This window comes from Rhagoletis pomonella, unplaced genomic scaffold (assembly GCF_013731165.1).
Source record: "Rhagoletis pomonella isolate Grant_MI unplaced genomic scaffold, Rhpom_1.0 Rhpom_scaffold_00006, whole genome shotgun sequence".
Taxonomy (NCBI): Eukaryota; Metazoa; Arthropoda; class Insecta; order Diptera; family Tephritidae; genus Rhagoletis; species Rhagoletis pomonella.
The window spans coordinates 80,143,486-80,171,059 of record NW_023458560.1 but is presented as its reverse complement, the minus strand read 5'-3'; the positions used below and the strand labels follow the sequence as shown (position 1 = coordinate 80,171,059).

Sequence of the window (27,574 nt, the reverse complement as noted above, 5' to 3'; positions counted from 1 at the left end):
TTTATTAAGCAACAAGTGCCTTTGCAGCCGAAAATTAAAAAAAAAAAATTGGGTATTTGCGAAAACAAAAACAACTATTTAAAGCGGAAACGATGTCCAGTGCAGCGCATATCCTGGCATTGCTCTTGGCATTGGCATTAGGCTGCACAGCAGGTGAGTTGGTTTTCTAAACATTTTACTTGTGGTTCATAGACCTTTTGAAAAAAACTTTAGTGCGGCATATCATCTCGATTTCTTACCATCGAAAGACACTCGCGGAATACTGAAAATATGTACATATGCGAGAGTTGCAACAGTGATAATAGATCAAAAATAAAAACAAAAACCATTTCGAAAAAGTTTTTTTTTTTTTAATTAAAAGCAAAACGTAAATAAATTTAAGTTAAATAGTTTGCCTTGATTGGTTTCATTTCGGTTCTGAACGCGTTTCGAAGAACTCAGTGACTGGAAATAACGAAAATAAAGCTTATATTTGTTAGAAGAGAAAATTCGGAACCAATTTTGCAGTAATCGTAGTTATAAATGGAGAATTACAAGTTTTTGAAAGACTTTGTTTTTCCGTTTTTTGGATTTTTTTTTTACTGGGTCTATACAGCGACTTTCGTTTCCTTCAGCGCTCGACCCGAACTACATCTCACTTTCCGATCTCATTTGCTTCATTTACATTTTTCTTTTTGACTTTTCTCTCGTCTTCCTCCTTCCTTCCAATGCAGCGCCAAATCCGCTATAGCATTCCACTAATCACTGCTCGCTTCTTCTCCAATTACGTGCCGCCCTCACTCTTTCCCACTTGACACACACCGCCACCTACTTCCCCTTCCACAGTGTGCGCTTACTGTTCTAATAAAAGGGTTGCATTTTGTTCGCATTATCGTCGTTTTTGTTTCAAACCTCAATTCATGTTTGTTTTTTTTTTTTTTTGCATTCGGTCTGGCGCCCGCCATTGCATATGAATGCCCGTTAATTATGAGCTGCGCCGCTTAATACAAATTCCACCTGAATTCCTAACCTTTCCCCCCTCCATGGCTGGTCATTCCCGTTTTTTGTTGCACTCAGGCAAGTTCATTGAACTGTTTCCGCTTCCGTTGTAGAGTATCACTTGGCACTCTGTCAAAAGTGTAATTTAATGTTTGAAATGAATTTAAATGCCGCATTTGATAATTCTGAATAGGAAAAAGTTTGTAAATTAAATTTTTGATATAGCATAAAAGCACAGATAGCTTTGAGCAGATGTTGCATCAACTTGAAGCCATATATTTGGATTTTATGACTCAAGTGTCTCCCGCTTCACTGGGAAAAACTTAAAGTTAAAATAGTTAAAATAACCCCAGCTGTCGTAACTTATCTAAATTGAATAGACTGCCGTTGAAGACGCCCAGGCCTTTCAATTATACCGACACAAAAAATGCATTTCGGACTCACGTCTCGGATTGCAGAGAGAACAAGGTTCGATCCCTGATCCGAGGCTCTCGGCAGGCAAGAGAAAACCTTCGAGTGCATTTCTGCCACGAAAAAGCTTCTACTTAAATGCGGTTCGGAGACGGTGCTTTTTGAATACTCCTTGCGAATTAATCGTAGCGCTTTCAACAGAAGCAATATTTTAATATTGAAACAAAATGGTTTTGAAAGCTAATTTTATTCCTTTTCACAGAAAAATACTGCCATTGACCCACAATTACTCCTTGACATTAAAAAATCGGTCAAAAAAAGTGTTCTTCGAAAAAAAAAACATACAAACCCACCAGATTTGTTCCGAAAAGCAAAATTTTTGTATGTTTTATTGAACTAATATTATGGATTTTGAGACGAGAAACACGATTCCATTGTTAAAAAACAAAAAAAAAAATTTAACACATCAATTTTAGAAATGCATTTCTGACTGCATTCTTTTTTTATTTGCATGCAGCTGTGCATCCTTCTCACAATTTTATATCACTCGAATAATAAGTAGGCTATAGTGCTATTCAAGATCTTTAATTTGAGCCAAGGTGGAAGTCTTTGGGCCCTTTACAATGATAGGAACGATGTGAAGGATATAATTTTTAGTTACTTAACTCTTTTTTAATTCATTATACATTTTTTTACAGCATTGTACTTCCACAGTAGTTTGCCCAATAATAGCAGAATAAAGTTGTCACCCGTGTTACGAACTCTCACACAACATCCTGCTACCACCTTTAATACGGTCCTTGAGTCACATTATCGCCAATAAAAATGAATCGGCGAAAGATCAGACCATCAGTTGAGGGCACTTAGTTACGCAAATAAATAAATGTCGCAACGTAAACCAAAAAGCGCCACAACTCGAAAAAACCCAAATGTGTTGGAGAGCCAAAAACCTGTAAATGCTGCATAAGTGATGCAAGCAAAACAAAAGCAGTCTTAATAATATTTTTCCAGTTAAAGAAGATGGTGATGAAGATGAAATTTTGGCGGACGTTAAAATCAGGGCATGTGAACTGTTTTATCGCAAAAAATCAATTTTTAAAAATTTAGAGTTGTGACTTTTTTCGATTTAAAGTGCGATATGTACATAAATATGTATGTAGATATGAAACATAACTATATCATCCCTGCAGTGTAAAGCCAAACGCATCAGTAAAAATACCAGTTCATTAACTAGCATGAGCTAAAGCGATGGCCTACCAATTCCTACATCTGCCTTTGAATTGTCAAAGCTAAAACTAAAACGCAATTAATTACCTACTTTTCTCAAAAGTTTCGGATGTGGCGTCGCGAGAAAATTGCCGCATCTGGTACTGTAAAAAAAGTACAATAAAAAAGTCAAAGTAAAAAAATGCATTAAAGAAACAGAAAGAAAGAAATTCGCTACCTAGAGATTGAACCGCGAGGAAAATGACATTCTTATTCTTTTCACGGGAGATGAATTGACGGGATAGTCGTCAACCAATATGATGCTACTAAATATTTAGTAATGCTAATGCATAGCCGTACACTTGACATTTCGTAGGCCATATTGAAAATACCAGTCACTAGTATGGAAACAAGATGGAGGTTAGGCTAAATTCTAGTTCACAACTAGTAGCTTTCCCTGCAGGGAAAGGTGAGGTAGAACTACAAGAATGTGTAAAAACCAAAAAAATAACAGTAGTCATTTTATATAGCCTACTTATCAAGACAAGGACTAAAAACAGTTTGTTTGCATGCAACCATTGACATAATAAAACTGCCTTAATACGTACATATGTATGTATATTTTAGTGGTGCTGAAGTAAAGTAAGAAAATTGTATATCTCAAAAAGCATACTCGAGTATGTAACTAGAAAAAGTTCTTAATGAAAAATCAAGCCTGCAAAAACAAATAGTTATGTCTACGAACACTTCCAACACTTCAGTCGTACGTCCGACGTGCCACTTAGCAGTTCACCTTAAAGCTTAGTATCCAGCTCTTAAGAAAACGGTCAAGAAAAAATTGCCATTATTTCGCGTGTGTGTCCAAGGAATTTTGACATTTTTTGATACTTCACAGCCTGTTGCCTCACTCTTTCCTCAAGAAATAATGGAACGGGCATATATTTCTGCTGCAAACCTGGGTTGCCTTGTGCTCTTTTTTCACAAAAAACTTTAGAAAACCGTAGTAGAAAGCGTACTAAATTTCTGAAGAACTGCGTACTGCCTTAAGGAAATTTGACTCAAGAAAATTTCTTAGCCATTTCTTGTATGTCATTTTATATGGAGTTTTTGCTTTTCTTAAGAGCTGGATACTAAGCTTAAAAGAGCCACACCCTGCGGAATTATTGGAAACGTAAACAATACAAATATGTACATACATACATACATAAGAATTGACATCTCCCACACAAAAAGTAGGAGTCAAAAAGCCTCTATTTATAAGCGCATATCGTGTGCAAAAAAAAGCACTGCACATTGAGCAGTGTCGGCAAAATGGGCTTTTAAGCTAGAGACGATGGCCTAGGGGGTAGTGATTTGTCTACAAGATTTGCTATCGGCCGGAATCAAAGAATGGGAACATATTCAGAGACTTTGGAGAAGATCTATCTTCGCGTTTTTGAGAAAATACATTCCAAACTTCAATCGCGATTTCCCACAACCCGTCGAAATTAACAAACGACAATCTTTTACCCAGGCGACGATTTGTAAATATGTGTGTCTCTGAGAGATTTTTGGGTTAGTGTTAAGAGTAAATATCATGAAGTCGCTAAAAAGGGTCATCTTAACTTTGCTTCCTTCTGTCACAACGTACTCCGTCGACAGGGTTTTCAGCTTACACTTATTTATACAAAAAACAGATTCAGGTCGAAATTGGATGCTACCCCTAAAATACTCATACAGCTTTCAGACATTATATCGAACTACTATTTTATACAATAATTACTAACAGTGAAATAATTTCATTCTTCACATTAAAATTTAAAGTATTTATACTATTTCTAGTAAAAGTGTTTATTCGTATTTAAATTGCACTGCCTTTGATTTTTAGTAATTTGATGTGGGGTTCCACAAAATGAAATGTGGTTAGTAAGGGTTCCATCATCTTAAAAGTTTAAGAAGAAGAGAGTCTTTTTTCCTTTTATCATTGTAAACGATCTCCGGATATAATATAAATTTATATACGTTGTCTGGTTTTAGCATCTTTAAACTTGCACTTTGCATACAAAAATAGAATGGACTATAAAAGTGCCAACTCGAACTCAATGCAAAAATTCTGATTAAAAAGTTTGAATTCTGATGAAAATCTGTAAGTTTTTCTTCGTTTTGTGCCAAGTTTGAAATTCTGTTTGTAGAATGAGCTAAATATATATTCATTTATAAAATATGAAACGAAAAAACATCACATTTTCAATAACGCAAGGAAAAATAGAGAAAGCAATTAACTATACAAATACCTTCTCCGATTTCAGTTAAAAAAAAATGGCAATGTACATACTTATACATCTGTACATCCATTTTCCTAAGCTCACGTCACACAAATTACGAGCCGATAAGACTTTCGTGGCTGAGACAGTCACTAAAACAATTCACTTATTATTTCCGTAGCAAATTAGAGGCCTCAAAGCAAATGACTACCTTTAAAAATAATTTTAACTTTTTCAACAGGTAAATTGTTTCAACAAAGTTGTGTCAAATATTTGCATTTATGTACATACATATTAAATGTTTTATTTCCAAATAGATAAATGCATGTGTAGGTCTATACTTTTTTTTTCGTTTCAACTTTACTCACACTTAATATTTACGTGATGGCATTTGCGTCAAAAAGGAGAAAACTATTTTTAATTGCAGCTTTTTTGAAATACACACTACATATATCGCGAATCCTCTTTATATCTGATTAAATTTTTGCGACCAGAACTTAATTAGTAGCGGCTACCTATGCAATTATTAATTAATCTACAAAAATGTATGGACGTAATTATGGATGATTGCAATAATTTCCCAGCCAGCGAATGTCATTATTTACTGCGGCGGCCGCTTTGCTGGCTGATGCGTGCCTCATTTAACTTGTCCGCAGGTTGTTAGAAATTTCGTTAGTTTAAATAATTAAATATCGTGCGAATCTCGATTAAAGTTGAATGGGTGGGTGCATGTTTGCTAGTCCATATGTATGTATGTGTATGTGAATTGACTTAATTTGTTGGAAAAAATGTATAGCAAGATTGGCAGTTAAGTAAGTTGACAAGTGCACACAAAATGCGAGTATACTAGGGTACTTCTTAAAATGTAAAAATCAAAATTTTGTATAATTTTGTATGGGTCACCCTCTCATTTCGTTCTATGTACAAAATAAAAACATCGAAGAAAATTTAAAAATTTCAAATCAATTTTTTCGATGTTAACATTTTAAGAAGCACCCTAATGTCTGCAAATTGTATGTATGTATGCATGTATATTTGTATATATAATAATGAAGAACGGAATATGTTCTTACGTATTTAAGTTAAGCTCATTCGCCATTGTCAGTTGGTTAAAGAAATGTCGCATGATTATCGGCTAAATGTGGTTGATTACATTCACTTAATGCCAAACGCTATAATTTTTCTAATTCCAATTTATGCTCATTTTCCTTTTGTTATGAACGTTTGAGGAAAGTTCGAAAATTACTGTAATTATTATTTAACGACGTTACCACAATGGTCGGCAGTCCGAAAAGGCTGGCCAAAAAAAAAACCTTAAAACGATGGTTAGGTTTGTAATTCTAACCGATAAGGTACGCTTCGACGCAGTCGCTACATATGCCAGAATAGACTTACGACTTTACAACGGTTTTTCAGTTCGAGGCCACTGGTGCCAGACATTCTCTGTTAAATTTATCACGAAAATCGGGAAAAATATCTCAATTACCCACATCTTTAATAAAAGAATCCCACAAAATTTCCAACGATTAAAAACTTCTATACTCATTTTCTTTCGAAATTCAGCTTTGAACAAAGGTAGATAGATGGCCCATTAAAAGGCAGTGTTTATTAAAAACCAGGGGTTTTGAAGAAATTCGCGACTTAAAATCTCAGCTTTTATAAAATTTTGTTAATACTCAGTTAAGACACAAACATTTTAGATAAGGGTTTTCTGGCCATCTTAAAAGTATCGCTGTTATAAATTATTTGCATTGTTTAAGCAAATATGGTTTTTGGTGATTTTAAGGTTTAATAACTTGACTTTTTTCGATTCAAAAGCAACTCTTTTTACTTTACTTTATATATATATATATATGTATGTGGTATTTAATATTTCTTGTGTTACATGAAACTCTCTTTTGATATTGGAAACGTTCCTTTTCCACTTCTAGTAATTTGTTTTGCAAAATATCCTTCGAATAGGAAAATTACCCACAACTGGCATCACTGTTCGAGGCAAAGGTTGCTCATTCTCGCGTTCATCATACGCCCCGGTAACACAGTTCGGCATGAAAATTTTATCTGAGATAGGGCTGGCCATTTCTAATAGATTTTGGGTCGCTGAATTCGAATCTCAGCTCAGAACTGCTCTGCCACATCGGATTTTTTAAATATCCTAACCTAAAAATAAGAAAAGTGCTGTTTTTGCCTATTTTCAATGTTACCAGCATCGCGACGGTTTTGTGTCTCTAAAAACGATGCAAAGTATTTTAGAGGATATCTCGCTGAGCTTACTCGAATATCTCATTTTTTTATCCGTTGTTTTGAAATATTCAATCTACTAGGCTGTATGCAAGGAGGCAATAGTTCAATTGTAATTTATTTTGAATTTTCATACCGGTGATGCAGAATTGTGACTAGGATCACCCAGATATCGGGTTTGGGGAAGAATTATCCGCCATATTGGACCCGCCATTTTAAATTTAAAAAAGCTGCAACCAGAATCGTATTTGGCGTCCTCACAAACATATCGCTACCTCAATATAGAAAGGCCCTAACTCATATAGTCACTGAAATGCAAAAAAAACCGTAACTGACTAAAATTTTTTTATTGCTTAAGAGGATTTGGGGACTTATAAATTCGATGAAATGCATCATAATCAATAAAAAAGGAAATTTTGGACTTTTATTTACTTAGTTGTGGCTTTTTGTATCTCAGCGACGCCTTCTTATGTTGACTGGGTTTTGCGAGTTTTCGACTACTGGGCGTCAGTACAAACACAAATACATATCTAGTTACATGCATACATCTTCACTATTTCAGTCAACCCAATTTACGTTGCGTCGCTGCAGATTTTCTTCGACTGCGGAAACTTTTGCACTTGTTGGCGATGTCTTGGCAGTCAACGTACCTTATAATTTTACTGCAACTGCTGAGAGCCTATATAAATTTGCATGTATATATATTTATGCAATTACCTAACTAATATATGTACATATGCTGCACACACAACCAAACTTGCTGCGCAAACTCAAATGCAATTTAGGTATATGTATTCATAACTACACACACATTTACATACATACATACATATCGCACACCGTCTTCAAAAAAAAAACACAACTCAAAATAATACTTTTGTCAGAAAATGCGAGAAACTATTTCTTAGCACATGATAATCATATGGGCAAGGGCGACTTTACCTTAGGTTTTTTTTTTTAACAAATTATAACAAAAATTTGCTCCAGCTTTTGCTGAAAGTTAAACAAAAGCTCTGCGTACATTTTTAGCGCATAATCTCAAAAATGCCATATTTTGAGTTGTGACTCTTTTGAAGACGGTGTGCGTTATGTACATTCATTATATGCAAAAAATAGCTGGGATGTATGTATCTGTAAATTTGGTTTGGCGTACTCGTTCCTCCATTTACCGGTCCAATTTAGAAAGTAGCGACTATTGCCTGGATTTAGTTTTTCACTTCGCTCTGCGCTTGTAATGGCGGTCCGCAGGTATTTTGTGTCCCGGCTTACAGAAGTAGCTATTTTTTTATTTTGTCTTGCTTCCTTAAATGATCGAATCTTAATCCACTTACTTTTCGTCTAAGCTCTGTCTTTAAGGCAGGAAGTGGTGTAATTTTCGTTTACTTTCTTCTGCCTATTTAGATTTTAACTTCTTAATTATGGACTTCTTAAGTGACCGAGTACAGGTCGTAGGCATGGCCGAGTAATTTACAAAGCGGTTATTAAGCATTTTCCAACACCCAGAATTTCTCATTAAGCCATTAACCATAACGACTTGAAGACTTCAACCGTGTCTACACACTTATATTTACATACATTCAAACATATGTTGGTGCAAAATGTTGATGAGAAAATTTACCCGTCGTCATTTCACCCACTAAACGATAACTTTCTTTCATAATGCCAGTTCAATGCACTCGTGCGGTCAAATGCTAACAATCACTAATATAAACACAGTGTGTGTATATTTACACACATATAACTACTGTATATATATATATGAGCACTTTGTTTGTTATAACATTTTCGAATTACCTATTCAATATATCACCTTACCTAAAGTACAGTCAATACCGACAATGGTGGTCGGTGCATTATAGTGATAACGAGGGCTCTACCTATGTGTGTACATACATATATATATACTACTTTTACCGCCCTTTTGCATAATTTTATATTTCGCACTGAGATTTTCAAAACTATTCCATAAACATTTTACAATTTTTTTTAGTTTTTTTATCTATATCTCAACTAACACCCATAATTATTATTAAATTCTCCTATTTCCACCATTTGTCCATTCTCCGAAATCGACTGTGAAATTTTGCATTAACTTCTGCACAAATAACTACAAAAAAAATCAAAATAAACTTTGGCCAGACATGTTTGTTACCAAAAAAACATAGCAGGGGGGTCACAGCTATTGCGTTTAAGTACCAATTACCGTTATTATAGCGAACTGGATTATTGACTATAGCTATTATTGAATAAGCATAGCTGTGGTGTATGTATGTACATTAGAGTGGGCCAAAAATGCATGTCAAATAGTAAAGTCGGAGTTTTAATGCTCGCTCCCCTAGGATTGTCCCATATCGAAAATAAACCCCTGTTTTTTATTTCTAAATCAAAAAATATTTACAGGTCGTCCGGAGTGCTCAACCTTAATATTTTTCGATCGGAAAGCTCTAATAATTGTTTATTTAACTTATTTAATAGTAATGATTTATTGCGGGTCCCCCATTGCATTTTTTGCGATATCTGGGGGGATTTATAAAAAAGCGTTAATATAAAATAATGGTTAAACAAAAGATTGGGGATAGTTATTTTCAAAAACTCTATACCAAATCTACGAAAAATTGTTTTTCCCCCATTAAAAATACACGGAAAACTTCGAGAGCTTTGAGCAACCTTTAAATTTTTTTTTGATTCAAAATAAAAAACAAGAGTATACTTTTTTTCGGTATAGAACAATCCTAGCGGGCGAGAGCATTAAAATTCCGATATAACTTTTTTTTTTACCACCTTAATGTACATGCATACGGTGTAAGAACATTTGTGTATGTAAATATGAAATACTAATACAAATACTATCTCCTAAGCTGTAAATGGTGTAAGTAACTTTGCGATAACTGTTGAAATGAAACCGCTAGACCGCAATTTATGGGTGAAATTGTAGCGAATGGCCATTTAGTGACTTGGGGTCACCTGACAGTTGGAATACATACATATGTATGTATACATATTTTCAGTGCTCCATGGTACTCTATATGTATATGAAGAGCAGAAAATAATTTAATTGATTTTGGTTTAAATTTATCCTTCCTCCAAGAATGTTTTTTGCATCGAAAATAAAATACGAAATTTAATAATTTAAAATGACTAAAGACATAGCCAAGAGTTAGATGTGTGTTACCGGTTTACATACCGATCACACACAGCAGTGAAAATCAATTATGTAGATCAATGCTTGATAGATATGACTTTCTTTATATACATACATATGTAACTCCTCTATCTATGTAATATGCTGTGAGTAGGCATATCTTGTTTAGCTCCCAAACAACTAATTTTCTAATGCAGTTATCTGTTAAAGTAAAATTTTCTGTTGTTCATGAAAAGTATGTAGCCTTCAGCATAACCGAAGTTAGCACTGTTCTTACGTGTTTGCGCGAGATTTCCGACCACTTCTTTGAAACTAGGATGGAACGCACTATTCACTTATTTTGAACTATTAAGCTGCAGTTAAAGTGGGTGTTATGAACTATTAAATTTACTTCATTTATGTGTAACAGCGCTGTAATTCTATTCCCCAACAATATTTTTTGTTAAAAAAAAAAAACAACTAAGAAAAAGACTTTTGTGAATAATATTAAAAATGCTTTATTTATTTAAAAAAAAAATCTATTTTTTATGCAAATGTATTTTTAGCATTGATAGATTCTATTCTACATACAAGTTTGCCAGTACAATTTTCAGAATAAATTTTATTTATGTTATGTTATGTTAGAGCAAAATTCCACAGTTGCCGTTCTCTCATCTCTCTTCTCTTTTGCTAACGTCTGCAGTATCAGTGGTGAAGCGCTTAAATTGAGCGAAAGTTAAGCGCGCCATGTGTCGGGTGACAATCACCGCACTCTTAGAGTTTAGCCAAACAAAGCGTGGTGGGCCGCGCGGTTGAGAATAATGCAATTTCCTAACCAAAGAAGCCTTGGCAAAGTCATTCCGCCGATAAGTACATTCGATGCGAACCCAATTCCTGGCCTTTAGTTCCAATTCCCTTGCCACATAGAAGTGTATCCACATTCTGATAAGAGCTCTAACGTGGTTTATTGTTGTTGGTATCGGACGACTCGCAGCGCACTCGACTAAAGAAAGAGGTTCGTTCACTAATTGATATGCCACCAAAAGACGCGATATGCATACCACCTGTTCCCATGAGTGCTACTATAGCACATGTGTATGTATGTATGTAAGTAAAAAGTTTAAAATTTTAAAATATTCGCACTTATGTTTGTACGTGTACGACTGCGTCATATCGGCTTTGAAAACAAACAAAACAACCTGTTAGGCAGCAGCGTGTACAGTTTTCTAGTTTTGAGCCAGTATGTAAATGCGAGAGGCGGGTTCAACTTACGAGCACACTAGTATTGGCATACTGAGAAAAACAAAAATATATATATTTACTTATTTTACTCTATTTTGATTTTGATTTTCTCTTTTTTTTTAAGTCACTCTAGCACTTGAAGTGTATTTAAGTTTAATGCCTTGTTTACAAAAGTTCCCATGAACAAAAACTCTAAAGCTTTGACAGTTTTTTAAAGCTTGCAGTGGGCATTCTAACCGACCTGCCAAATATTTCAACCGAATGGCGAATATGCCAAATTAGTTTCTTGCCTAACAGATTCAAGCATATTTTTTCGCCGATATACAAACCTGTGCATTTCCTCTATAAATTTTACTAGATTTATGTATGTAAATATTCGCCATGCAATCTCCATGGCCCGTATCTTAGGTTTACATAAAACTCATTAATTTAAATTTTAACGTGCCACTCTATCATTTTCCAGCGCTTTATGGCACACAAGCGACAAAATTGCCGACTACTGTTCGTGCAACGTACTAAGGCCATCGTAACTTAAGTGGCCGGCCACTCGAGCAATGGCGGTGATAAATTTTTGTGTCGCTTAAGTAAACATAAGGTACACAGATCTACATACATATGTATGTATGTATGTAAGCATATGTGTATTCCCTAATCACACAACGATGCAACTGAAGAATGCCTCGCGCACTTGTAGTGTCAAATGCACTCTAAATCCTTTCGAATTATTTACACCTATGAGGCAATACTTAATTTCTTTACTAAATGATTACTTTCGTTGAAGATAATTAATATTGGCGTGCAAGGTAATCTCATAGGAAACCCAGATCAGATTCTTGCCAGGTATTTACATGCAAATGCACATAGATAGTTAAATATGTATGTATGTATATTGGAGGATGTGCACTCCTACCCTTGGCTCTATTCTGCCCTTTAAATCCATCACCAGACCTGGTCTGGCCCCAGGCAAACCCAACAGTTTCAAATGTGATGCCTCTTTCTATCGACCGCCTCGCATTCTCGAAGAAGGTGCCATAGGGTTTTTGTCGCTGCATCGTAGTAGTAATGACAGGATTCACCAGAGGAAATCTCTTAGTTTTGCAACTTTTTGTCTTCCTTGATATTAAGTGGTGGTATAAATAGCTAGGAAGGGCTCTGGTCTTATTAGCCGGGTAGTTGCTGCCTTCGTTGCCACTCTGTCCGATTCCTCCGTAACTTATCTGCATTTATGATCGGGTGCCCATATCAGCCGCATTGTGTGGTGTGTCCTAAAGTTTTCAATGCCTCTACATAATAAATTTTCACTTGAAATGGCAATTATCAGGTCTCTCCTGTTGCCTGCTCCTTCCCTCGTGAAGTTGGGGACGGTTCTCTTTGCATTCTGCTCTATGACTTCGTTCAGGTGCGTCAGGTCGGGAATGACCTACAAGGCTACGGTGGTTCAAGTGCGCATGGCAGCCATTGTACAGGAGCACAGCAGACTCTGAAGTGATCCTCTCAATGCTTTGAAGACGGTTGGTTCGGACCATGCCACCGTTCAGTGTGTGTACTATTGGCCTGCCTTGGTTTACATCCACTGCAGGAAATAGGGGTAGTACACTCCTGATTTTGTATTCTGCACATGTTGGAGTCAGCGCGAGCGTTATAGGCCGAAGGCCTGGGAGATATCTTAGTCTGTAAGAAGGGATGATGGCATCCTCCCTGTGGGCCGCTTTGGCTGTATGATTTTATTTGCTACTACATACAGTTTCTGCCAATCTGGTTGAAAGGACCTCGATGACGAACTAGAGAAGTTCCCCTCTAATTTTTGCATCTAACTTCAGTTAGAACCTTGACCCTGAAATACCGTATTTTCTTCGATGAAACACGTGGTATTATGCATTAAAATATAACAGGCAATGGCATAGTTGGGAACGTACTCCTAAATCTCCAATTAAAACTTTCTTCTCTTTTGCTATTATGAGGCTTTTTTTTAAATCAGAAAAAATTGGCCAAACACCCAATAAACGATGATAATATCCTTTTGTACACAGCAATCCTTTTTCGGTGTTTCTTTTTACTACCATTTTTATCGCTCAGTAAATCATCCCGTTTTATTTTATCTATTTCATTTTAATTAAAACTTTTTGTGGCATTCTAGGTGTCACGAACTTTGCAAATTTTATTTCCATTCCAACTACTTTAGTTTTTAACGCAGATTTTATTTTTCATTTTACCACCCCCTCCCTTCTCAATGGAAAGGCGCACAAAGTAGTTTCCCATCGCTCCACCAACAATTAAAATAATTAGTGGCATTTTAATGAGTCGCATTACCGAGTAAGTGCCGCATACGCCCTTTTTAAATTAAATTAATTCTCAGCTTAGGTAAACATTCGGTGACCAGCTTTGCATTCTAATTGCTCGCTTTCGTTTGCTTCCAGGCACCTTTCTAAATATTTAGTTGTAGCAGTAAGGGCGATTGGCAAGAAAACAAAAGTGTAACGCAATAAATTTTTTAAATGAAAATCGTGTGCAATAAATTCATCAGCTAATTTGTATGCCGCATTAAATGAATAAAAATATCTTTGTGTAATAAATAGTTTATTTGCATTTATTGCTAAGATTGCTTACCATCCCCCCTTAGCAATCAAACTATTTTGTGTTATAAAATTTAATGAATATGCATTGGGATTATAGAGGAGTATTGTTTATAGATGATAAATGCGGCACAAGATTTTACTAAAATGACAGCTTACAAAAGTGAGTGCATTTCAGGAATTCTGGGCGGCATAAATTATTCTAATTAGAAAAGTGGTGAGTTTCAGATTTGTGCTTTGCATTTTTGATTTCTCATATGATATGTGGGATTGTAGTAGTCACAAAAAATGTAATAAGTCCTAAAAAAAGCTTTTTTAAACTTTTCATCAACATTGTTGACTTTGATTCGTTTGGCGAAAACTTATGGCGTTTTCTTTTCTACAAAAAATGTTGCCCTCTTATTGCCGTTTCCTTAGTATTTGTGCCTGCTAGAAAAGAAAAAGCCATTAAATTAAGGTGGAAACTATTTTTCCCCTTCTGCTAGTTTTCATAATGAATTAAAAAAAAAAATATATTATTTATTGTTGGTAAATGTTTTTTTTTAATATCCAGAAAGTATAAAACTAAAACCAAAACTAATTTTAGAGTTAATATTGCAACAAAAAATTAATTCCTTATATTATAAGATTTTCAATTTATGGCATGTCGACTGTACTTGCCTTCGCATAAAGCACGTGCAACTTGTACAGTAAAAAAAAAAAAACGAACTAGCGAAACTCGAAAATTTTCTCATGACTTCACTCTTCTTCTTACCATTGCATTGTACGTAAAATTGCAAATTACCCACTAAGTCAAGGTTTAGCTAGTTAATGTCTTGTGCACACGCTTGAATGAATCACACCGCTAAAAAGTAAAAGTAATATCAACTCGCATATAATTTTTTTTTTTTTTACTTGATTAACACTTTTAGCTCTATGAAGTTTACTTAATTTCCTTAAATAATATGTATGTGCTACTAAAAAACGCTTTTACTTTTTCGCATTACAGTCGAGGCTTTGCTGAAATGTTGGCGCTGTTCAACCGATGTCTCCAATGGTGCCTTCTGCGATGATCCCTTCGATCCAGAATTTATTTCCGATCAACAACGCTACTGGAGCTACGTGAATTGTTCATATTCGGCGGGTTATAAGTCGGTCAATGCACGGCCCGTTTGCAAGAAGCTGGTACAAGAAGGTGAGTATGTCGAAAAATATTAAAGAATATTTGAATCAATCCAACAACTGCCCGTAATCGAATGTACATATGTATGTAGTTGCCTCCACATTTTAGAAACTCGGTACCAGTAATAATCATAAATATTTGCTGTTTACAAACACTCGAACAAAAGGCGCATGCGTACGTGACGGGCATTCGAAAGTGGTGGCATTCGCGGTAGTTTTTGATTATCGTTTTTTTTTTTTGGACTGACTTTATTACAATCATATTTTGGTTTTGTAAAATATTTAGGTTTAATTTATGAAAGCATATTTTATTGACAACCAAAATTTATAGCCAAGTGACACACTTAAGTACCTGGAAAGAAAGTATTCGGTAAATCTATTTGATTTTACATATCTCGATGGATATTTATTTAAGTATATCTACCGAAACCGTGCGACAAATATGATAACACTGCGTTTTTAGTTTTTCTCTCTGATGTCAGGATTTTTTTAAAAGGACTTTGAAATTTTAAAAATATTATTACTTCAAAAAATTACTTGAAATAAAATTCAAGAAAACCTTTGCAGAATTAAATCCGATTTCATTTTTTTTGTACATAAGGAGAATTAAGTATTGAAAATTTACTTTTATGATTTGATCCTTGAATATTCTTGAATTTTACAATAAATACACTCGACCACGTCCTCGAATTTTCAATACCTATTCGTCCTTGCGAAACAAAAAGCTTTAATTTGTTTAAATTCCAAAGAATTTTCTGGTTCGCGAAAATCCTCCGGCTGAGCCCTCCACGTGGGCGCCGACTGGTAATGGTCACTACATTTTAAATTATGTACGTTGTCAGAATGGTGTCCAGCAAAAATCAGAAATCAGTGCTTTGTGCTCAAGCTCCTCAATAACTTAGTTATATTGAAATGGTTTTTGATCTTGAAAAAAGCTCTGAGTTTGAAGAAAGGTGTTAGACGACCCGTGCTGATGTTCACAGGCGCTGCGGATTCAGAATAATAACTAGCCCAGTGTCGAACAGAGTGCTCCGGATACCTGGCTGCCTCCGGTTCTATATGGCCTTTGTTGCGCACACGGGCAGAATTTTCTCTTCCATTTGGTGTCCATATTGTTATTTTACATTGTACTGAATTTTTTTAAATAATTTTTAGTATTAGTCATATTATTGAAACTACAAAGTCCAACTAAAAACGCAGTTTTACTTTATGTGGCCCACAGTTTGGTTGCTTTTTTTGTTTCGAATTTTTTTTTGTTTTTGTCTTACGGTGTTATATCAGGTTAGGTTGATATCTCCCCATCTGACAAGGTAGGGCCGATCCCTCCTGGGCGACCAGAACTTCTGTCTGATATAGACTACATTGATCGGGCAGTTAAATAGTCTCAAATCTAGGTTCAGGTGAGAAAATCCCTTCTCCGACTTTCCCTTATAGTCTTTTGGCAACTTTGTAAAAGTTGATAGCATTAAGTGAGTGGGCGTATACGACAGTCAAATAGTTGACGCCTTGCCTATTATAGCAGAATGGCCTATGGTTCGTTCACTCGATCCATTAGCCGGCTCCTTTAGGTCTTAGCCCGCGTCAACGGCCACCTCCAGAGAAATGTGCGAAACCGCATTTACGGCTTCAGTAGTAGTAGTAGGTTGTCAATGGGGCCCCGCTTATTCAAACTTCTGCTCTTTTTTTGTATCTTTTGTAGGCCACTTTATGACAAAGTGGTTGGACGCACCTCAACTTTGGTATTTCAAAATTCGCCAACGACTATATCAAATACCGAACTTTTACAAATTGCAAGTTTAACAGCCAAATTAGTAGCAATTAGTCTCTGTTTGGTCCGCAGCAACTGTGTCCAAATGAAGATACTCGTAGTTGCGGAAAAGTGGAACTCGAAAATGCCAAAGCAACTCGTTCGAGTGCGCGTACGGCGTACATATGTACATATGTATGTACGTGGGCAACACCAAATATATCAAGGCCTAGTTTGTATAGCTTAGCTACAAATTGATTTGGCATGAAAGCGGCGGTGATCTACAAAAGCAAAAATTAAATTTGACATATTTATGAGTGTACGTTGCTTGTTCGCAGTCCGCTATTTTCCTATTTCCACTTATCCGCACATTGTTGTCGAAACGCCAAAGAAATTAAAATTTATTTAGCTGCATAACAATTGTAGAGAAAACCAACCAACCGCATTGGTTAGGTGCAATTGGAGTGGGTGACGCTGACACGAGCACATACACCCTCACAGCCGCACAAACAAACGAACAAATATTTGAAATGTAGGTAGTCAATTTTGTTGCGCCTGATTATCACCTCTTTGCCATAATGTGCACCCTCTCTCTCTCTCGCCGCCTCAGCACCTCAAGTGCTCCAGTTGAAATGCTTTTGGAAGCTATCGCTTTTCGGATTTTCGAAAATTCATGCGATGCCTTGCCAAAGGGTCGCCCGCCGACACTCGGCTCACAAATCCAGTCGGCTGCTTACATGTGGCGCTAATTTGTTGCAATTTATTGCACCATTTCGCCCGCCAGCAACGCCGTCGGCAGCCCACGGCGGGCAACAAATTCGCTTTATCATCGCCGAATCGCAAGAGTCGTGACACCGTCGCCAACGCCGCCAACGCCGCCAACGCGTTCGCTGTTGATTTGTAGAAGTATTTGTAAAAACAGAAAATGTGTTTGCATGTCTGTCTGTATGTATGTATGTATATTTGAATGCATTTATGCACTGTACAAATGTAGTAGACAGTTGTATGGCTGTGCGTTGAAATTCGCATGCATCGCTCGCTGTTTCTGTTGCTGTTGCTGACCTGTTGCTGTCCGCGTGTAATGCATTTTTTTGATTGTTTGGTATTTTTGCTATTTTTTATTTACACTTATCTTACTTTTGTGTATATGTTTACCGTCGCTTTTTTATTGCGGCAATTTCCATTTTATCGCACATGCAACAAATTTTAGTTTACATCTTCATTGCATTCTAAGGCCTTTAGTGAAAGCTGTCAAGCTCAAGTGAATTTGCAAGACTCTTGATTATAAAATGCTTTTATGTAACGAATGGTTCATCAAGTGTAAAAATTCTATTAGTTGAGAAATTTTATAATCGTAAATATTTAAAAGGAACTAGTTAGTAGAAAGTAACGAAGAGAAGGACTTGGGTTCACTTGGCATTTCCAATTGGCGTCAGTTGGCACTTGTTAATCGACTAGTCGACTTAATCGATTTGCAAAAGTGGTTTAAAAAATAATCGACCACCTAATCCACTTATCGTCTTCTTTCGACTTTTTCAACTAACCGCAGCAAACAACTAGCTAACCATTCATTTTCGAATTTTCAAATAAAAATTTCATTAGAGTACCTCCCTATCAGATAATTTAGTAGCTTTTTAAGATAAAAACCAAAGGCAAAATTTGCTTGATATTCGGCCCTATTATGGTCGTCGATGTCGATTTTTGCATCAATCCTCGTAAGTCCAACTCCAGCTACAATAACCACAGTATTCTTGAGCGGAACAACTTTCCTCAAAAATTCGGAGCTGGAGTTGGACTTACGAGGGCGATTTTTTGATTAAAAAATTACATCGACGTCGACGTCGACAACCATAATAGGGCCGATTATTTTAGCTGTAAATAACGGGTAATTTTGGCCTTTACCTAAAAATCACGAAAGTCCCAAAAAAGTATTACGGATGTCATAATCTATATTCCAGGCTACTTATAAGCGGGCAACTACTTAATATCCTTAGGTCCAGAGGTTTCCTCCGCTAGTCAATAAAACTTGCATTTCGTCTCCTCAGAGAGTCCGAATTTATAAAGACATAAGGGTTGTCCGCAGTATCCTGTTAAGTATCCAGGCCGAGTTCTTAGCCTCTCGCGGTGTTCTAAGGCTCTTAGATTGTCTTTTACCCTTTGTCATATGCAAGTGGGAGGCAATCTTATAGTCCTCTCAATATCTTAGAAACTCTGTGGTACATCGCTTAGACTAATCGCTGAAGACTAATTGCCAAACAGGACCCGTTTAGCTGCACATTTTGCACATTATCAGCTCTTTATTTGCCATAAGAGCCTTCATGACCTATAATCCGCCTACCTTGTGGTAATGTGTTTATGTGTTTCAATAGTCGTTCTACAAAGTATAGACTCCAATTCTGAAAATTTCCGCCTGAAATAAGGTTGGGCATGTGCCCACTGTTAAACTTATCTGAAACTTAAGACCAAATACGCCAGCACGGGTATTCCCATCATTAAGTTTGGATCGGTCAGATGACTCCAGAAGTCTCCTGTGAGGGCCACACATACCATGTCACGTAGCTTATCTACTTGAATTTCCGTCATGAACCTTGTGGCTTTAACGCCGTACTTAATGACCAGTATATCAATGTCATGATAAGTGACAAGCATATTCCAGTCATACAAATATTTTTTATGGTATACAAAATTCGATGAAAATTACGAGAAAAGTAATACTCTTCAATATGCGCTGACATAAAATGTCCTAGGCTAATCGTGCCTAAAACCAACAAACGACTATGGGCTTGGTCAGTTGTCGATTTAGTCGCATCGGCTTCAAAAATCAGGCCAAGAGAGGTTATAATTCATTCATTACGCCTCCAATGAGGCATCTTCACACCTATTACCAGAAGTGGTAATAAATAACACGTATCTTAAAGGCGTTGTCAATACTCCGATTTACGGATATCAAGAATCCAAGAGGTTCTTGGCCAAGAGGTTTTTGGCTTGCATTTCATACAATGTACGTCTATTGTTCTTACTAGTCTCATAACTGGTTGCTCTTCTATAATTGTAGATACATACATACATCGCAAAAATCAAGTTTGATAATTTTGGCTACTGTCGTTCAGTATACCTTAAAGTCGAATACATGTACATTAGGGTGGTCCTCAAAGGTAGGAAGTAAATGTTTACATCTAATTTCCTAATCCCCAACCCCTACCTCGATACTACTATAGTCGCAGATATCACATATAAATTTTGGCCTCGATTGTAGACGATTAAGGCGTGTCCGCATGGCGCAAAGTTCAGATTCCTCTATGGAGACTCAAAAAATGTTTTGAATCTAATACCCAAAATCGATACTACTATAGTCGAAGAGTCGGTTAAGGCGTGTCGCACGCGCGTCAGCAGAGTTCAGATTATCCTGTGAAGACGTTTTTCAACTGACTTCAACCGGGACCAAATTTTATATGTGATATCTGTAACTGTGGTATTACCGATTGAGGGGGGAGAGTGAAGAAAAAATCATTCATTTGGTTTTTAAGGACCACCCTAAAGTTCATACATACATACATATGTACTATATATACGGTCACCTACCATTGCCAATTTATGATTGCATTTTCGTGCGTACGGCTGCACTGTATATCGTCACCTGAAATGCGAAAAGACGTAACAACCTTGCAACTCAAATGGAAAAAGTAGTGACTAATATTTTTTATATTTTCATAAAATAATGTGGCAGTAATTCGATGAAATCCATCATATATGTATGTAAATCAAAAACTGAATTTTGAATTTTTTACTATTTGCGACTTTCTGTATTTCAGCGACGATGTTTGTTACGTCTTTTTGCATTTCAGGGGACGATATAGAAATGTGCATACTTATCTATTTGAATGCACAAGTTAACCTGTCTGCTTTTGCGATGCTAAATAGGTTCAAGGACTGCCAAAGACAATTTTGCGCTTTTGATTGGTCTACTCCGAATCGTGTTATCATTAGAATGTTCGCTTATTCTCCCGAAATATTCGCCATACTGGTTTACTCTTTCCGTTTGCCTCTTTGTCTTCTTAAAGCGAATTTCCAAAACTCATTTAAAAGCAATAAAATCCACAATGGCAACTTTGTACGCGACACACTTGAGGCCTCAGCTCACATAAACGATTACGAATTTTTGCAATTCGCGATTCACACAATTCGCATTTTTCTTAACAAACAAGCAAAACCAGGCAAAAAATAGAACTCAATTGCGTGTTTTCAGTTAGTCTCGCGGTTTTTTCTTTTTAACGCACATATTTTCTTGACTCTTGCTTTTTTACAATTTACGGCTGCCATTTGTAAAAAAAAAACGGCTTATGGGTTTCTTGACATTTTTTTTCGTGATTGGTTCAAAATGAAAATTCAGACAAAAATAAAAATGGCAAAATAAAAAAAACAACAACAATACAACAACTTGTTTGCGACAAATAAAAATAAGTTAAGTGCATTCTAAATTAGCTATATGCATGTACATATGTATGTACGTATCTGTGGAAATTTGACAAAACAACTTAAGTCTATCTTTCACGGACAACCCAATAAGCGGTGTCGGCAAAACATATTTTACCGTCAAACAGAAAAAAGTTATTTGTAATTCGAAAGAAATATAAAAATATTTGATCGCTATTCACAACCTTTTAAATGTCTCTGTTTTCAAACAACTAAATGCTTTCTTTTAAATTAAATTTATTGCCGACATATGCTATTTAGTTTGTCCGTGTAAGTTGTTTTGTCAAATTTCCACAAATGTGTAGGTTTGTTTTCTGGCATTTTGTGGAGTCTGCGTAGCGAAAAATGCTTTTAATCTGTTTACCCATGCATTTCGATGTCGCTGCATTCTAATCAAAAGTTACGCATACGCCCAGGATATACATATTTTCACATACAGAGTTACATACATAAATAAGGCGCAGGCATGTGAATACAACATATTGGTGGTGGTATGTGGGCATGCACGCACGCACGCACGCACTACATTGATACATTTACGATACAAGTTATCTCCATTTTAGATATGTATGTCAGCAAGTGATGGGTGAAGTGATAAGATCCTCTATGGTCATTGGGTTGGGGGTACCCTTGTGGCTGACGGCTGACAGCTACATTTTTTCAATACGTGATATAATTGACTTTGTTTTAATTTATTGGAGTACTATTGAGGCTATAGCCTCACATTCGACTAAGGTCGTTGATCTCGAGGGTGTGTCACATTTGCAGTTCATAGCGATAGTAGCAAAAAAAAAAAAGGTTCATTGTATCCGTTGCACTGTTGAGATGCACAAATATACCTGTTTGCATAAATAAAATTTGCATTAGTTTCCTTGATTCAAAACCTTCGCTACCGCTCTGAAGCATTGCCAGTGATTGAATTCTCTCTACAAATTTTGTCATCGTTCAGAGGCTTCCTGGTCCAATATTTTAAATAATCCGTGAGAATTTTGATAACATTTATTGCCTGAGAAAAGGTTTTCTTTGAGAGGAGACAAATCAATTGTAAGCCAACCCAAACTTATGCTGCGTTGGCTAGACTAAAGCTGATAGGACATCTAAATATTATTATTAAAATTTTGAAAATTTTATACCAATTTTTGTACAAAGTTTAAACATCGGGCTTACATATCGAGCCATAATCGCCAAAATAATGCAAGCGACATTTTATTCAAAATTATCTTTTGATGCAGAAATATTCCTAGAGCATCAATATGCATTTCTACATCAAAAATAAAATTTTGAAAAAAATGCCGCTTACGTTATTTTGGCGGTTAGGGCTCGATATATAACGAGCTATACTTTCATCAAAAACCAAGTAAAGAAGTATAACTTTGTGCGAAACCGAACTTTATATCATACTTATTGAAATAATTGCACCACGTTTTTTGGAAATCGATTAAGCGGTTATCGATATACATTTATGTAGTCGTAAGTTATTGGTGTCATGTCCCTTTTCAAAAAATATATAATTTTGATATAAATTCAAGTAAATTCACGTCTTTAGTTATTGAAATATCGAAGTTTTCGTAGTGGGCCTGATTTCAAGAATTTTCAACGAGTTTCCAAGTGAGACCCTTAGCAATGTTCCTACCAGAGTTTGCTGGGGATTGGTAAAGCGGCTACTGAGATACAGCATTTCACTACAATTAGGCGATGCCACGCCCATTTTTCACAGATTGCATAACTGTCTTAATCTATTTCAGATTCCAAATTTCAATAATTTGTATTCAGTCTTAGCGGATATATCGTAGGCTTAGCATTTTTCGAAAATACCGTTATATGGGAGGTGGGTAGGGATTGCAGCTATTAATCATTTGATTAAATTAATCGATTATTTTTTTACGATTGTCGATTTAATTGTATCGTAGTTTTGTGTTTCGTTTATCGATTATTAATCGAGGATTTGTAAAATAATCGTTAAAATATATTCAAGAAATATGATTTCTGTACTTGTCTAAAATCCATCCATCGGAAATTCTTTTTTGCCAGCTGCATCAACTTTACTCGACCCGAGGTTCTAAGGAATTCATTTCAGTGATCCGTTAGTATTGGCCGTAGATGTTCTTATGGAGCGAGTCATCACTAGAATCAGTAGGAAATTAGTTCGATATTTGGGCTCCTCATAAATTTTTTTTACACAAACGAAGGCGAAAAGGTGATGATTTGAAGATGAAATGAATTTTTATTTAAATTGCCAAGTCCTAGAACCAAAGCGGAATATCAACGACGCTTGGGAGTATATGAAAACTGTTTACGCAAAACTTTACGGATTTTCGAAAAAAGACTGTCATTTAGTTTGTACCTCGGTGCTATCTCAGCGCCAGGGAAAACGCAACCGCTTAACAACAAAACGCTTCGGTTTTTGCAAACTTGGTTAAATAATAAATAAATATCGCCACTAAAAATACTCGTTTTAGTTTATTTAAGGCTAATTAACCAGAGAATTAGACATTTTTTATGGAAAAGTGTTTTTGCGAACACTCACTGTAAAAAAGTGTCTTTAAATATTCGATTAATCGTTTATTACTCAATAATTGCAATTAATTTTTTTTTGGCTTGTGATTAAACATATGAAAAATTAATCGATTATTTTATGTTTTTTTTTTGCCATCCCTAGAGGTGGCCGTGATTACTGTCCGATTTTGCCATACGTAACCAATTGCGTTCAGATATCTCATATTTTACTTGAATTATTGTGTGAACGGACGGACAGACAGACTTGGATGCTGGTGTACGCTTACCGATTTGTATTGCCATTTTTTTGGGAGCCCCTTGTATTGGGGTTCCAGACCCGTTAACTTCCATATTCTTGCCTGCATTCGTTTAACAGAATTCGAAATACTCTTAAGATCTGTCGTTGATATCAGAACTTGAAGAGCGCGATTTACGATTTCGCCTTTTTCCTTTCTTTGTATCCACTAATTAAGGCTCCGTGCAGAAATCGTTTTTTAACGAACACTAAACATCTGATTACCTGCGCTCATTACCGCCCACAAAAATTACTCAATTAATTTTCATGCCCGAAAGTCAAATCCAAACCAGATTGACGTACATAATTTATTTATATATACACAATAACTGTACTACGTTTTTATTAGTGTGTAATTACACAAGCAGCAAATTGAGGTAACAGTCACACACACACTCATCCGTAAAATCAGAAATTAGTTTCATGTCGACATTTATAGATCAACGGCATCAAAATACTTAACAAAAAAAAAAAACTAAAAATATTAAAAATATTAAGACGCAGCTGCTGAGCTCTGTATCTAACCGGGCTCCTTAGAAAACATAATTAAGTTGTTGTACCGCCAGTAATGGGTGCAATAATCACAACAACATGAATTGCAAACACAATTTCAATTCTCCACAAAACCAACAACAATCAGCCGACGGCAAAGCGTGTAATAAACTAGCGAAACGATTGACAGTTGAGCGACTACGAGAAAAATAATCGGCAAAAATGCATTGTGCAGTTTTGTTGCTTAGTTTTGTTGCCGCCGGTACTAAGTAATTGCCAATTGCCTGCTAATAACGAATAGTAATTATGATTTTTTTGGACACAAATGTCGATTCCTCTTAGCAAATAAAATTTCCAAGTGATGCCAAGTGACAGCTGTTGTGCTTCCTCCACGGCTGTAATTCGGCGACCTAAAACATAACCGTTAGTTAGTTTTTTTTAAAGCATTACAAGTCTATTTTTTTTTCTTCACAAACTTTTAATTTGTTTTGGTGTCGTTTTCGAAATTTAATTGTATGATTTTTATTATTAAGTATTAAATATTACTACCAGCTAGTTTGTCATTTAGCTAGCTAGCATCACACGAATTGCAATTACCGTACCGAAATACAACACACACACACATACATACTTACGCACTGCAATCACTTTGCCGGTTATTGGTGTTGGGCTTTTGGAGTTGCATTAACCGTTTCAGCCATTTAAGGCAGTGCGAGTTACAATTTATGGTCGCAAGCTAATTTTTTTCAACGCATTGGTTTTCCACTTAAAAATCAAACAGCAAACGTTAGAGATTCTCAGCCATGTTAGCTGTCACTTAAAAGTTTGTCAATCCGTTTCGTAAGCCAAGAATTTAGTTAATTTGAGCCAAGTTGGAAATATTTTTGGCTGGCTTATTGGATACAAGACCAGCAGTAAAGAGAAGTAGACGTGGCTCAGTATTATTTCGCATAAACACTGTAAGAAAGAATAAATTAAACTGCCAGCGAATTTAATTAAGGATTATATTTAGAAAAATATTATGTTATACAAATTTATGTATGGTACAAAAGTACCATTAAAAATATTACCGAATATACAAAATTTTAAACCATTACTTTTGGCATACAATTTATGTTTGTAGATGTATGTAAAATTCAAAATTAGAAGTAGTTGTATTATTATTAAACATTTACATACGTTACATATACCCTCACATTCGTTGTTGGTGCATTTCAGTGCTTTTATGTACGAGTAGTAACTTTATTAGTTTTTTTTTTTGTATTAAAAAGCAAAATTTGCATAAGTTTTAAGTTGTAAAATTGACAGTCAAATGACATTTTAAATGTCAGTTAACATGCGCCATGCTTCTCACTCGCATGAACATACATATGTATGTGTGTGTGTACTTTCGTGTGCCTGAGCTTATACAGGGTGTTTCAGTTATGTATGGTGGTGGTGCCAAATGGAGCTTTTTTAATTATTGAAACTTCCCGTATCATTGATTAAAACATATTGGCTCTCTTTGTAAGCCATTTCTTAGAAAATTTTCTGGTAGTTTTGTTCAAATACATAAATCAGTCGAAAAGCATAAACAGAGTTGTTTTTCAAAACTGTTTGAATGACCCTTTGTTTACCGTTGCCCCAAAGTGACCAATGCAATATTTATTCGCTGCAATCTACGCAAGAAAAGAAACGCACCAACAAATGCTTGCCGATAAAAATCGTACAGAAACCAAAAAAAAAAAAAATTTTTTTCACAAATCTTGTAAATCTTTGTGCAAATGTATAAGACCGGCGCCTGTTTATTTGGACATTTTTATGTTACATAATGGGCCACTTTGCATTTAAATGACAATAATAAATATCATTCAGCTGCAAGCGCATGGAAGATTTAATTTTTATTATTGGATAATTTTATGAGACATTAATAAAATAAATTTTTGGCGGTTGCAATTTCGCTAAGCCTTCAAAGTTAGAATTGCAGGTGGTTGTGGTGAGAAAAACGAGATTGAATGTTAGTTGTTGCAGAGGCCTGGGCCCTACCAGGTGGTGGTAAAATTTAATTCATCTCGAACAAAATTTCAGACGCCATTAGAACGCCTCTTTTCGAAAATCGAAATGAAGCTATTGCATACCATTTACAAGCTTTAAAACTTCAACATAACTCAGAACCCAATGACAAAGCAAGACGACAAGACGAAAGAAAGAAAAATGTATCCGGTAGGTGGCGGGGGAGTCGAGATATTCGGAATATCCGTATTTATCATCCGATCTGTTTCATATTTACAATTGGGTTGTTCACACTTGTCTGGTTATCAGGTTATCTGGTTAAAAATTATTATTCTGTAGTGTATGTTATCGTCGTATACTGAATAAGAAATATAACCACATAACCAGATAACCTGATAAACAGGCAAGCGTTAACAACCCAAATGTATATTACTTAAATGGGAAAAAATCACTCCCCAGAAAATTTAGCCGGTGAAAGGGTCGATTTTTCGTATTTTTTTACCAACTACTAATAAAAACTTCAATCAAATCGTTTTTAATTAATTGTTTTTTTTTTTCTTAATCCATACAATTTTATGCTACATTTTTCCAATTTTTCTTTACAGTTTACGGTAAGCGTGTCATTTCGCGCTCTTGCTTCTACGAGGACTACGACGATTCCTCCGATCGCTGCGGCCACGAAACGACCTCGTCCTACATCAAAACGGTGTTCTGTCAGACGTGTAGCACAGATGGATGTAATGGCGCCAGCGCCTTCTCGCCCTACGTCGCGCTAGTGCTGCTACCACTTGTAACGGTGCTGATGAAGCGGTTCAAATGAACAGCAATGCGGTGGCAACCTAGTTGAGGCTATTGAGGACATATTCGAAATTCCAACGTAGCAATACTTGTATTTCTTAAATT

General features: G+C 35.8%; 1 protein-coding gene across 1 annotated transcript; it reads left to right on the top strand.

Moving 5' to 3' along the window:
- LOC118741407 lies at window positions 1–27,574 on the top strand. Its single transcript, XM_036473376.1, has 3 exons — window positions 1–153; window positions 15,004–15,189; window positions 27,277–27,574. The coding sequence occupies exons 1-3, from the start codon at window positions 93–95 to the stop codon at window positions 27,489–27,491; spliced, it is 462 nt and encodes a 153-aa protein (XP_036329269.1). The 5' UTR covers window positions 1–92; the 3' UTR covers window positions 27,492–27,574.